This window comes from Nansenia antarctica (genome assembly GCF_963989245.1).
Source record: "Nansenia antarctica genome assembly, chromosome: 10".
In the NCBI taxonomy this organism is placed as follows: domain Eukaryota; kingdom Metazoa; phylum Chordata; class Actinopteri; order Argentiniformes; family Microstomatidae; genus Nansenia; species Nansenia antarctica.
In genome coordinates this window covers 28,430,834-28,444,626 of record NC_137680.1, presented here as the reverse complement: position 1 = coordinate 28,444,626, position 13,793 = coordinate 28,430,834, and the positions used below count along the sequence as shown (strand labels likewise).

Below are 13,793 nucleotides of genomic sequence, written 5' to 3'. Positions count from 1 at the left end.
TTCCCTCCATATAAAACCACTTCATGGTAAAATAAATCTGAATTGTAAAATGTTCACATAACTATCTACTTCTGCCCATACTGTGATTGGTGAATGAACAACAACAGCAGCAGTAAAAACAAAACTAAAAACAAAACTAAAAAATGCTAGGTACTATACTTTTCTTATAAACAAAAGTTTTATAAAATATATATGTATATATATAAAAGAAAAAAATATTTCTTATACTTTTTAGTAAAGCAAGCAGTGCCTTCTAAAATATCTGCTTGTTTGTTTTAAAATTTTCTGAGAAAAAAGAAAGTACACATAATAATAAGAATCATAATCATAACCATAATCATAATAATAATAGTAAATAATTAATCGAACAAACACTGTGATGAAACGAATGATAAAAACTGATGTGGTGTTTTTTAGGAGAATATTCGGATAGCCTGCGACACCAGGGTATGGCACACAGGGCACTCAGGGTGGTTGAGCTCACAGATACGGATGGCACACTCCATGCAGAAGAGGTTGTGGCCGCAGGGTACCAGGGCGGCCGTCACTTTGCTCTCGAAGCAGGTCATGCAGTCCCGCATGATGGCCGGCGGAGAGTCCGGCACGGGGAGGCGCCCGGGGAAGCCCACGCTGACCGAGGTGGGCTCGCTGTGGGCGCGGCGGGCCTGGGCGTGGGGCGAGCCGGACACGGCGGCGATGCTGGTGACCGAGGAGTTGCCGGTGCTTCCTCCCCCGCAGGGCTCAGGCAGGCCCGGGGAGAGTCTGGTCAGGGGCAGGGGGAGGCCCCCGAAGCTCTTGGAGCGCTGCTGGGCGTAGAAGGCCACCTGTTTGGGGTAGTCGGGGTCCCCCCAGCTCTGCGTACCATCTGACCCGAAGTATGAGCAGGGCTTCTCCACCGGGCTGGAGAAGTTGCCCTTGCTGTAGATCCCTACCCCTCCTTCTCCTCCACCCCCTCCTCCTCCTCCTCCAATCATGGCGTCTGAGAAGTTCTGGCGGTAGCTGCTAGTGAGCGGCTTGCGCTGGCCCCCCTGCAGGCCCCACACCTGCTGCAGGCGGCTCTCCAGACCCCCGGTGCCCGCGGGACCGCTGCCGTCCGGCCCCAGACAGTCGTTCTCGTTGTTGTGGTCGTGCAGACCTCCTGTCCGGAAGGCGATGTGCGCCTCGATCTCCTCGCGGGCCCGGTCGGCGTTGCCGGGCGAGCCGGTGATCTCGAAGACGGGGTCGCGGTCTCTGCTCGGCGTGACGATGTACGTGCAGGTCTGCTGCTGGATGCGCTTGATGGTGGAGCCTTTGGGGCCCACCACCAGGCCCACCACGCGGTACGGCACTCTCACCTGGATGGTGGTCTGGCCGGGCAGGGGCGCGGGCGGGGAGCCGCTGAAGGACACGCCCAGCTTGTTGCGGGACGCCCGGAGCATAGAGAAGTGCTCGGCGGCCGAGATGATCTCGCGGCGGGCCAGGGCCACGTCCTCCTTACGGCCCGTGATCAGGAACACAGGCTCCTCCCCTCTGACGGGGGTCTTGATGTAGGTGTTGGTCTTAGCCCGCAAGGCTTTGATCTTGCAACCTGCAGGGACAGTGAGGCAGAAGTTTGAATAAAGCCAAGACACACAATTAAACTAACTACATTTGTGCTGACACCACACTGTCATTATATAATATAGGCCTAAGGAAAAGCTTGAGAATGCTGTAACTTCATGTAGTAGTACAAAGGAATTGTTCGCATTTCTTTTTTTTGTGTGTCTGTGAAAACAAAGACGGAATTGATGTTGGACTTTTCGGACCTTTGACATAATTTTAGCCGAAATGGTCAAGACTGAAACAAGAGACGCTACAGGATTTTTTTCTTTTTTCTTATCTCACTAGACCACACAGTCCTCAGTTTATGGCCAACACACTTTTGCAAATGTCATGGGAGTGGGGAGGTGTGCCCCTCTCTGTCCAATCAAGTAAAACAGGACCCGGTTTTGGCTTGTGAGCGCTAATTAGTGGCTAGAAATACACATAGAAACCTGTATCATGTATCTTAATTAGTCCATAGTTACTAATACAGTTCAGCTACAATCTAAAAGGTTTTTCTCATCTTTACTAGATTGTACGGTAAGATAAAACATTATTTCTGCCCAGATTATCATTGCGAATGATATAATTGAAGACCAAATCTAAAATCTACTGCACAGTATTAAATAATTCAAGGTATTTCTAATTCAACGTATATTTTGGAGCAGCCCCTCTCATTCACAAGCAATCTTATTGGTCCAAACCCATCCAATTAACATTCTGACATATCTTGTTTTGGTCAGGTATTGTAGCTAAGGTTACAGATGCATTCAGCAATACTGCACTGAGAAACCCAGTGCCCCTCTTCCTCTCCTTGAACTGACCAGGTTGATAGCCCGGTCCACGCATCATCCATCATTCGTTTGTCATTCATTTGCAAGTGCATTTGCTCTGTTTTTGATCAGTATATGTAAAAGCTAACTATGTGAAATGCTTTTAGGGGGGAAAGCCTTGACATGAGAGAGTGCAGGCTAATGTTATTTCATGTCAAATTACCTTAAGCTGTAATACTGAGACCGACATTATAATAAGACAATGGAGGGAATAAAAAAACCGAGTTATTGTTGAGGAGGGTTGTGAAGAGCACTTGAGGTCAAGAGGGATATAGTAAGGACTCGACAGGAGACAGCATGCTACACCCCATTAGGGCAGCCTTACAGTGGTGTAAAGGTGTGCTCGGTTCTCATTCAGAAACTCATGGTTTTATGTTCCCAGACATTTATAGGCCACCAGACCCAGACTCCCCGATCCCCCCCCCCGTCTCCCACCCTCCACCACCACCCCCTTTAGTGGGGTCTAAACAAGGCTGATGGGCCTCTACAGCCCGTTAGCAATCATCACCAATTTATTCTACAGACAGATCTCAGTCCATCCATCCATCCATCGGGGTAGTAGTACTAGTACCACAGATCACAGTGCACTGTTAGCCTACATGAGTAGGCTGGAGAACACTCGGCGCAGACTGGATCAAACGTCTACACTGCCCACCTCGAGCAAAGGAAGACACAGCTCCCCGACGCTACTAAATAGCCCCACTTACTACCGGAGAACAAACTTCACAGGCATAGACGGCGCTGGCGGAGTGACGCTAAGTGACGCTCCCGGGACTGAGCAGTTCAAACTGTAATGTCTTCCTCTTTACGGATGACGCGTCATTATTGGGGGTGCAAATCATAAAGGGAGATGGAACCCTTCTGTCTGTTATATCACGTTAATATTAATGTTTTTTTTTTAAAGAAAAACATGCTAGTGTTTCATGATGCTATAACCATGTGAGGTCACATGCTTCATTAGCATATATAGGTTTGTGCTTATTTCGTGATCCTCCTGTAAAAAGTTAATTGGCGTTCAGATTAAGTCAAGTTCACTGTTCTAAAAAAACCCTAAGCTATAAAAGTCTCAGAACACACGAGAAGACAAAGAAGAGGCCTATGCTCGGTGAACCAGAATTGCTCCAGAAGTACTCCACAGGAACCTGTGCCATCTCTCTCAGGCAAAGGACAAAGATAATTCTAGATCATTCCACCACAGTACGCCTCTCATTTGGAGAGCATGCTTTTACAGTACTGCGTAGTTAGTGGTGCCTGCACTGCAAGCCTTGACCTACAGTGGGCATAGCCTCATAGCCTCAGAAGAAGACACAAAAGCAACCTCCGGAAATCAATTCCAATGACTTTGACAAAGGGGAAAACGATCATATTCGCTTCTCCAAGACGGGGCCGCGTCTCCTCTACGTGTACGTGTCCACTTGCCAGATTCACCAGACAGTAGTCAACACTGAGAATAAGGTGTGTGTGTGTGTGTGTGTGTGTGTGTGTGTGTGTGTGTGTGTGTGTGTGTGTGAGGGGGGGGGGGGGGGTAGTTGTACGTGAACTAACTAACGAAGATCCGGAATCAAAAGGAGCTCATCCCAAATCCACCAAATCAGCACTTTCCAGCCATGGGCAAAGCCCCTCTGCTGCACTTGTGCTCGCAGGATCCACCCTCCTCCCTGTCTTCAGTTACCCCATTAAAATGCAAAGCTTACACTTCAGAGTAACGAACAGGATCTGCACAGGGAGATGAGGGGCACTTAGTGACAAAATAAAATCAAGATCAAATCCGTGGGAGAAAAACAAGAAAGGAGAATAGAAGAATTGAAGCAAGCAGTCGTTGCTGCCATGGGCCCTCTGTTGACATTGTGGGGACCAGTTTTTTTTTTTTTTTTTTTGTGGTGACCCAACAAACGGATTCACAGATGGGGCTGACTTTGTCCCCTTCTCTCCCTTCTTGATGATTTGGAAACCCTGTGGTATTGAGGATGTTCCAAGGAATATGGTTCAGGAGGAGCTCTTGTGTTCGCTCCCTGGGCGTGTCTCTCTTTCAGTGCCCCTACCATCCATCCATCCATCCCTTCTTGTCGGCCCCCCATCCCCTTTCGGACTCATCAAAACAGAGCGTGTCAACAATGCACACAGGCACAGTGACACAAAAACACCCGTGCAGCATCACAGAGCCAAAAACAAAACAGGAAGCAAACAAACTTTCAGTCGCTGGCTCTGTCTGAGGTTAAGGGGTTACACAGGCAGCTTCAGGGGGGGTTCAAGCTTATTCAGACACTATGAAAAATATATCATGGTCTTGGTGATGAATAAATCAAAACGAATTGACCACTATAGCTACCTAGAGAATGGCTTGAGCAAGCAGACACACACTCTGTTCTTTGTTTTCACCTCGGAAAGAAAGAAGAGAAGAACAATAGAAAAAAACAAAGAAGTCTGGACTACACGTTGGACCCACTTCTAGCTGAGTCACGCTTTGCCTCCTGGGATCATCCCGACCGGTGTGGTGGTAACTGTCCAATAAGTAGTCCCCCCCCCCCCCCCTTCTCACTTTCACACCTTTGTTTGACAGCTGCTGTCATTCAGGTTCAAGTCCAAGTCTTCAAAAAACCACCTCACATTGGGAATGACTAACGCAGACAAATCTGACAACAACAACTTTTTGGAATCCCTTACTTTAAAAGATAATTACATTAAGCCATTAAGTACCAAGCACGCGCCATTGTCCAAATGTTACTGAGGGGGGGGGGGGGGGGGGGGGGCAGCTCCTCAACAAAAACAATAAACAGCATGAAAATTGTATGAGCCCGAAAACAACTAGCTACAATACGACACGGGGTTAACCTGGAAAACCTCATTGCATAAATAATACAGAGTGAATAAATCTTTGGAGAACATCAGTGGACGACATTCCTCTGTTACCAGTAGCACGTTGCGATTTTTTTTTTTTGTTTTGTGGTAATTCTTTTTTTTTTTTTTTTTTTTGAACAGTCTCGCGCGTTCAGACGACAAAGGAAGCGAGCTGCTGCCCCAGCCTGAAGTGTGCGTCTGTGCGCGGGCTGACATTGATGGCGTGGATGTAGAATAATGCGCCCATGAGGTAACGGTTACACTACCGCTTTGTGTCTCACCACGTTTGTGTCTCAGTCTCACCCCGCCACTGGGTCGAGACGATCAACGTAGTTTTAACACAATGTAACAGTTTCTCGCCACAGTATATACTGTTAACTTGTAACATAGTATCATCTGTAATCACAGCCAAAGAGTGGGGAGAGAGAGTAGAGCCTGATGTCTCGGCGGAATACAACAACACAAAAAAAACAGAATACCACTCCCTTTTCTATATCAATAACACCAGGTAACAGTTACAAGAGCTTCATCAAAAAAACACCGTGAAACCCAACGGAGAGGTAACATTAACATAACATAACTTTGGATCGAAACAACATGTTTTGATCGCAGATCTCTTTACCTTGTCTGCCTACTATCTCGGCCACATGTTCCGAGCTGGGGACGGGGACGCATTCTGTGATGTTGCAGCCTCGTCCCTTCGTCTCGCCGGAGGAGCCCCCCTCGTACAGGACACACAACTTGCCCTTCCCTTGCAAGAGCCCCGTGTCCCCCCCGACACCTCCTCCGCCGACGTTATTGGTGTGGTTGTGAAGATGGTTATTATTGTTATTGTTACTCCGGTCCTGTAGCACTCCCGTGGTGGGAGCCCCGATGCTGCCGTCTTCGCCCTCCCCACCGAGCCCCAGCAGAGACAGCTGGCCCAGCGCGACCCTCAGGGCACGGGACTCGTCTTCCTCCTCGTCGGGGGGCACCAGGAGACCCTCGCTGCCGAACCCGGAGCCGGCTAGATCCCCGCCGTAGCCCCCGTTTTTCTCCATGATCCCTGCTAGAACCAGCAGGCTAGGCATGGCTAACAAAAGAGTGAGAGACAAAGACAGGGGAAAGAGACTGGAGAACCAGCACCCGTGCCGACTCCCCGCCCCCCTCCTCCTCCTTCCAATTCCCCCTCTGCGCTAGTCCCTCCCATAGACCTGCCCCCTCTCTCTCTCTCTCTCTCTCTCTCTCTCTCTCTCTGTCTGTCCGCTAGACTCCCAGCTCTCCCTCCCAGCTCTAGACTCTCAGCTCTCCCACCCGGCTCTAGACTCTCAGCTCTCCTCTCCCCAGCTCTAGACTCTCAGCTCTCCCCAGCTCTAGACTCTCAGCTCTCCCCGGCTCTAGACTCTCAGCTCTCCCCGGCTCTAGACTCTCAGCTCTCCCCAGCTCTAGACTCTCAGCTCTCCTCTCTCCAGCTCTAGACTCTCAGCTCTCTCCAGCTCTAGACTCTCAGCTCTCTCCAGCTCTAGACTCTCAGCTCTCCCCGGCTCTAGACTCTCAGCTCTCCTCTCTCCAGCTCTAGACTCTCAGCTCTCCCCGGCTCTAGACTCTCAGCTCTCCTCTCTCCAGCTCTAGACTCTCAGCTCTCTCCCCGGCTCTAGACTCTCAGCTCTCCCCAGCTCTAGACTCTCAGCTCTTCCCAGCTCTAGACTCCCAGCTCTAGACTCTCAGCTCTCCCCAGCTCTAGACTCTCAGCTCTCCCCGGCTCTAGACTCTCAGCTCTCTCCCCAGCTCTAGACTTTCAGCTCTCTCCCCAGCTCTAGACTCTCAGCTCTCCCCGGCTCTAGACTCTCAGCTCTCCCCGGCTCTAGACTCTCAGCTCTCCCCAGCTCTAGACTCCCAGCTCTCCCCAGCTCTAGTTCAGCTCTCCCCAGCTCTAGACTCTCAGCTCTCCCCGGCTCTAGTTCAGCTCTCCCCAGCTCTAGACTCTCAGCTCTCCCCAGCTCTAGACTCTCAGCTCTCCCCAGCTCTAGACTCTCAGCTCTCCCCAGCTCTAGACTCTCAGCTCTCCCCAGCTCTAGACTCTCAGCTCTCCCCAGCTCTAGACTCTCAGCTCTCCCCGGCTCTAGACTCTCAGCTCTCCCCAGCTCTAGACTCTCAGCTCTCCCCGGCTCTAGACTCTCAGCTCTCCCCAGCTCTAGACTCTCAGCTCTCCCCGGCTCTAGACTCCCAGCTCTCCCCAGCTCTAGACTCTCAGCTCTCCCACCCAGCTCTAGACTCAGCTCTCCCCGGCTCTAGACTCTCAGCTCTAGACTCTCAGCTCTCCCCAGCTCTAGACTCTCAGCTCTAGACTCTCAGCTCTAGACTCCCAGCTCTAGACTCTCAGCTCTCCCCAGCTCTAGACTCTCAGCTCTAGACTCTCAGCTCTAGACTCTCAGCTCTCCCCAGCTCTAGACTCTCAGCTCTAGACTCTCAGCTCTAGACTCCCAGCTCTAGACTCTCAGCTCTCCCCAGCTCTAGACTCTCAGCTCTCCCCAGCTCTAGACTCTCAGCTCTCCCCAGCTCTAGACTCTCAGCTCTCCCCGGCTCTAGACTCTCAGCTCTCCCCGGCTCTAGACTCTCAGCTCTCCCCGGCTCTAGACTCTCAGCTCTCCCCGGCTCTAGACTCTCAGCTCTCCCCGGCTCTAGACTCTCAGCTCTCCCCGGCTCTAGACTCTCAGCTCTCCCCGGCTCTAGACTCTCAGCTCTCCCCCCAGCTCTAGACTCTCAGCTCTCCCCGGCTCTAGACTCTCCCCGGCTCTAGACTCTCAGCTCTCTCCCCAGCTCTAGACTCCCAGCTCTCCCCAGCTCTAGACTCTCAGCTCTCCCCAGCTCTGGGCGAACGGGACACACAGGATGAGGGGCTAGGCGGTGTATCGCTCCTCCCAGTCTGGTTTACACAGTCCCCTCCTCCATGCCGAGACAGAACGAGCCGCCCTCCCTCCCGTTATACCATTCGGTCTCAGGTTCCCAAGCCTGTGGCATCTTTAGAAGCCGACCCCCGCGCTTTCCCTCCTCACGTATGGAAAAAGAAAAACATTCCCTTCCTCCACCTCCTCCTTTGTCCACATCAACCATGCGCTGGGTCCAGACAACTGATTCCCTGCTATCTCAATGGCGAAAGACCGCACCGATCTTTAGGCGCTAAAGTCTTATTGTGTGTCTTATGTAAGGATGCGTGAACGATAGACGCGTAACCATTTCCCGGTAATAGAATTGTGCAAGTGGGTGCGCGTTTTTCCAGGACTGTTCCTCAAATGATATCAGTGGGGCCTGAAGTGCATTTTGCAGCCAAGTTATATTATCTAATGGAATTACTAATCCGGAGGCATTACGTGGTGGATAGTCAGCTCTTGAGAGTAATTTAAAAAACGAGTTTATTTGTGGAATGTGAGAGATTCTTGCAGACTTGGGGTAGATTCGAGCGGTCCTCCCGTTCGAGGATTAACGAGTTAAAGTGACATATCTCGGGGTCCCGCCCACCCTCTCTCCCACCCTCTCTCGCCGTGGGTTGCGGCAGGTCACCGCGCTGTTGTCTCGGGCGCCGTTGCGCAGGGGGGTGTAGGAGGGGGTCTGTGAGGAGGAGAGGGGGGTGTAGGAGGGGGTCTGTGAGGAGGAGAGGGGGGTGTAGGAGGGGGTCTGCGAGGAGGAGAGGGGGTCTGTGAGGAGGAGAGGGGGGTGTAGGAGGGGGTCTGTGAGGAGGAGAGGGGGGTGTAGGAGGGGGTCTGTGAGGAGGAGAGGGGGGTGTAGGAGGGGGTCTGTGAGGAGGAGAGGGGGGTGTAGGAGGGGGTCTGTGAGGAGGAGGAGAAGAGAAAGGGAGTTGTCAGACAGGCGTTGCAGACCCTGTGCAGCAGGGATCTTCAAAAAAAGCCCTAACATATCTCCCGTGAGCAGAGCTTTTGCAGCATTGCGAGCCAGACGCAGACAAAGAAACGCCGTTCGTCTCGCAAAACCGACGAGCCAAAATGTCCTCGAGAGAAGCCACGCCCGGCGGCGTGCTCCTAGAATAACACAAAGACATGTGCTCTGTAATAATGATGATGATGTTGATGATTAATATCATGAATATAATAATAACAACAATAATAATAACAACAATAATAATAACAATAATAATAACAATAATAATAACAATAATAATAATAACAATAATAATAGTAATAATAATAATAAACATAAAACATAAACAATCCTCATTGATCTTATCATGATATTATTTATTTCCAATGTTTTACTTTTTTTTGGGGGGGGGGGGAGACTCTCTTCTCTTCCTCAATGTCTCTTTTAACCATCAACCTAACATTCTGAGCAGCGTAACCTTCATTTGAACGGGAGCGGCACAGTAGCCTCCTAGACTAGACTACATCAGCCCGTCCCTCCCTGTACTGTACAAGCATGGCGCGGGGCGCAGCGTCCAGGCAGGGGTGCAGGGGTGGCAGGGGTGCAGGCTGGGGCAGGGGTGCAGGCTGGGCAGGGGTGGCAGGGGTGCAGGCTGGGCAGGGGTGCAGGCTGGGGCACACTCTGGGACACCACGGTGCTTGCACTTACCGAAGATGAGACGCTTCATTTCAGCGGTAATTGACCGTTGGCATTGTTTCCTTGCCAGAAGAAAAAAACAAACAAAAAAAACATAGCCTTCTCACTCTGCTGATCCTTGAAATTACAGTGCATTCATTACTTTGGACTTCATAAACTGATGATATTTTCAGCACTTAAGAAACAATCATTCGTTTCATATGCTGATTTCAAACTATAGTCCTCTTTGTTTAGATTCCCAAAGGGCATGCGAGGGGTTTGCTGAGGCTGTCTTGACCAGATTATCTGAGGGGTTTGAACCCCACTGAGTGAGTTCAATTAATCAACCGTTATTGTATATGCAGCCTTTTCATGCAGTATAATTGGGTTATGCCACTAACAACAATAACAACAACAGTGGTCGTTTATTTGGGGTAATAATGTGACAGTCTGGGCATGTGATGTTCCACAACAATTGTCAGTAACTGCGAATCACTTTTGCCAGTGCTACTAATGCCCTCCTATATAGAAAGCCTTAAAGGGATAGTTAAAATGTTTTAATGTTAAGACCTCATTTTACTCATGTAGTGTTGTAGGCTCATCCAGACACTTTCTTTCAGTCATATTTTCTTTCTTGAACTTGCCTGAGCTTGGCTGGCTTACCACACCAGTGGATATGAATGTTATCACTAGTATGCTATCAAAAGCACAGACGGGAGAAAAATATTATTAAAAAATGAACTGTCATGTTTTTGAATAGAATGGACTAGCTACTTTAACTGATGTCAGATGTAGTAAAAATGAGTTCCAGACCGGAGGGCAAAACAGGCAGTATTCTCAGTTTGAATAATACACGTTTATGCTTGTAATAGTGGAAATAAGTTGTTTTCATATTGACATGTGTCGTGTATAGTCCACAAAGACATGAGATGGCTGTAGAATTTCTTGTAGTTGTTTTTAAGTAGTCATACCATTCATGTCCACTGGTATGGCTAAATACGAACCGAGCCAGCTAAAGAATGCTCAAGTCCGGAAATATAATATGACCCAACAACTTGTCTGGTTGAGCCTACAACACTCCCAAGTAAGTGGAAAACGAGGTCTAACGTTGAAAAACATGAACTATCCCTTTAACGTGTTAGTAAAGCATTAACACATCCTGGCAATGCAAGTTTGAATGTATATTGTGTATATTCTTCCCTCTGTCAAATGAATCACTATAGCTGAATGTGTCATGTATGGAAAGACGTCTCAACAACAGGAAGTTCAGGTGCGTCTGTATCTGTCTGTCTGTATCTATCTATCTATCTATCTATCTATCTATCTATCTATCTATCTATCTATCTATCTATCTATCTATCTATCGTCTGTACTCTGTACACGTGGCGCCTTCGACATTGGCCTAACGGAGGCACCTTAGCAGGCACTATTCTTTTTTAGTTATTTTTTCATTTTATTGGACAGATACAGTGAAGACAGACAGGAAAGTAGGAGAAGAAGGGAGAGAGGGCATGTCAGCAGGGCATGGGACCGGATTCCAACCCATGCCGACATGGGCATATGTGTGCACTGTAGACCACAGTGCTAGACCACTGGACCACCCCAGGCCACAGCAGGTACTATTCTAAGGTACTTTCTGAATGGGACCATGCCTAAATAAAAACGCGGATTGAAACTTTATTCCTGATTGAGACACAGCCGTTATCATTATTCAGACACCTTCGCTTGAGTATCAATCAGCAAAAAAAGAAAAAAGGGTCTTCCCTTGTTTCCATGTAGACAGTGTGAGGAACAGGATTAAACACTCTTTATCATCCACTCAACCCCAGGGCCGCAACGGAACAGAACAACAGCCTGGCTGCTGGAGGAGGGGGGTGGATGGGGGACAAGAGGACTCCCCCAGGGGGTCCCCCCCTTTCCACACAGACACACACAGACACACACACACACGCACGCACACACACGCACACACACACACACACACACACACACACACACACACACACACACACACACACACACACACACACCCCAGCAGCAGAGAGTCCTGAGGACTGGGGAGAGTGTGGGGACAGGGAGAGGCTCTGGACCAGACGGTGGAGAGGGGCCAAGGTTTTCAGCGATACACAGAGCCAGTGTGTCCAAGAGGTCACCTGCCTCCATTAATGGAGTCTGTTGGGAGCTCAAGGCCCCAATCAATAAAGAGGATGGATCAGGGATAATGTTTCCCCCTCCACACACCCAGCCTGTCTGAGTCTCTGGTGTTATGGACCTGTTTGTGACGATACAGTATTGCTTTACCTTTTCTCTCTCTCTCTCTCTCTCTCTCTCTCTCTCTCTCTCTCTCTCTCTCTCTCTCTCTCTCTCTCTCTCTCTCTCTCTCTCTCTCTCTCTCTCTCTCTCTCTCTCTCTCTCTCTCTCTCTCTCTCTCTCTCTCTCTCTCTCTCTCTCTCTCTCTCTCTCTCTCTCTCTCTCTCTCTCTCTCTCTCTCTCTCTCTCTCTCTCTCTCTCTCTCTCGTAAAACCTAACTTCCATGACCCCGACTTGAACCGACTCCACTACAAATTGGGAGTGAAACGAAAAAAAGAAAAGAAAATCGGAAATGGACACAGCAGGTTCGGTTTTACCATCTGAAGTTGTTAACATAGTTTGAGGGAACAAACTCAGCTGTGAGCGTGTGTGCGCAAGTGTGCGTTTGTCTGTACATGGGGATGCTTGTGAAACCCAGAGTGCTGAGATCATGTTACTTGCACATAAAAAAAAAAAAAAAACTCAATGATCTTGACCATCTGGTTGTTTGATTAGCCCCGTCCCCTCCCGCACCCTCCTGAGAGGGGGCAGCCGCGTCTGCGGGGACACGCTTCGGTTTACTGTGCCGCAGAGACCACCACCCATCCCTTTGTCTAACGGCCCGTGCAAACACAACGTCCACCTATGGAGGCAGACAGTATCTGTCTTTGAAAGGGAGACTTAATGAGCTGTAAAGACATATCCAAGAAACCCAAAAGGGCATCCCATTGACTTTCATGACCAGATGTCCCCTTTTCACTGAAGAAGACTCCTCAATGTCTGTTTATAATATTTATTTGGACAAAGATGTCAACACCCTGTGGGTGAGAATACAGTGTATAAGTAAATGCAATTACTATAACAAGACATACATAACAAGATATAAACAAACAAGAACGATTACTGTTCACCAAAATCGGATAACAAGATACATATAACTAATAACAGACTTACGTATAACAGGCAAACACGTCCTAACGAGAGAGGAGAAACAGCGTGTATCCTCGGACCACCTGGCATCCACCTTCTTCTCCTAACTCTAACCTCTTAACAGAGAGTACTAAACAAATAACCCGATACTATCGCCCCCTAGCGGTCGGGAGTACACTCCACCCTGCATTCACAACATTTCTGGTGCCCCGCTGCCGCCTAAATGAGGCTATATGAGCACAATGGGCATGTTGGCCAGGCGCCATGCGGTGATGTCACAGTTAGCCAGCACTTGAGGATGATGTAACACACCTCGTGCGAATGATGTCATCATATCTTATAGCTCATTCTAAGCTGATGATAACACGAAATGCTCTCCATAGCTGCAACAAGCGCATATATAGGCCTACAAGACAGCAATGGAATCCCCAGTAAGAGGATCAGTCGTTGCCGATTATTTCAGATAAGCCACAATCAAGATAGGCTGACTCACACACACGCGCGAGACGTTGCAACGTGTTAATATTCAGTTTGAAATTGGGACTTGGCCCGACTTTGACTTTGTTTACTTGGGAGTCTCTGAATCAATTAAATTGATTGTGTTTGTTCCCCACACAGATGGTAGAATTTGTCAATGAACCTCAAAGCATTTTGTTTTCTTTCAATGAGGAGCAATCCATGAAGCATGAATACAGCCACATAACACACCAGTGTGAGCAAGGCTGCGAATGCGTTTATATCACTGCTGGCGGTGATGCTCATGTGAAAGAGTGTGTGGCTGCAGGGGAGTGGTGGGGTTGGTGTGAGAAACAT

General features: G+C 49.0%; 1 protein-coding gene across 1 annotated transcript; it reads right to left on the bottom strand.

Moving 5' to 3' along the window:
• Positions 1 to 413: 413 nt before the first annotated feature.
• Positions 414 to 6,434, bottom strand: mex3a (mex-3 RNA binding family member A; the record flags this gene model as incomplete). The annotated part of the gene is made up of 2 exons (XM_080540407.1): positions 5,854 to 6,434; positions 414 to 1,567 (listed from the first exon to the last, which is right to left on the bottom strand). The coding sequence occupies exons 1-2, from the start codon at positions 6,299 to 6,301 to the stop codon at positions 414 to 416; spliced, it is 1,602 nt and encodes a 533-aa protein (XP_080396533.1). The 5' UTR covers positions 6,302 to 6,434.
• Between the last annotated feature and the right edge of the window lie 7,359 nt (positions 6,435 to 13,793).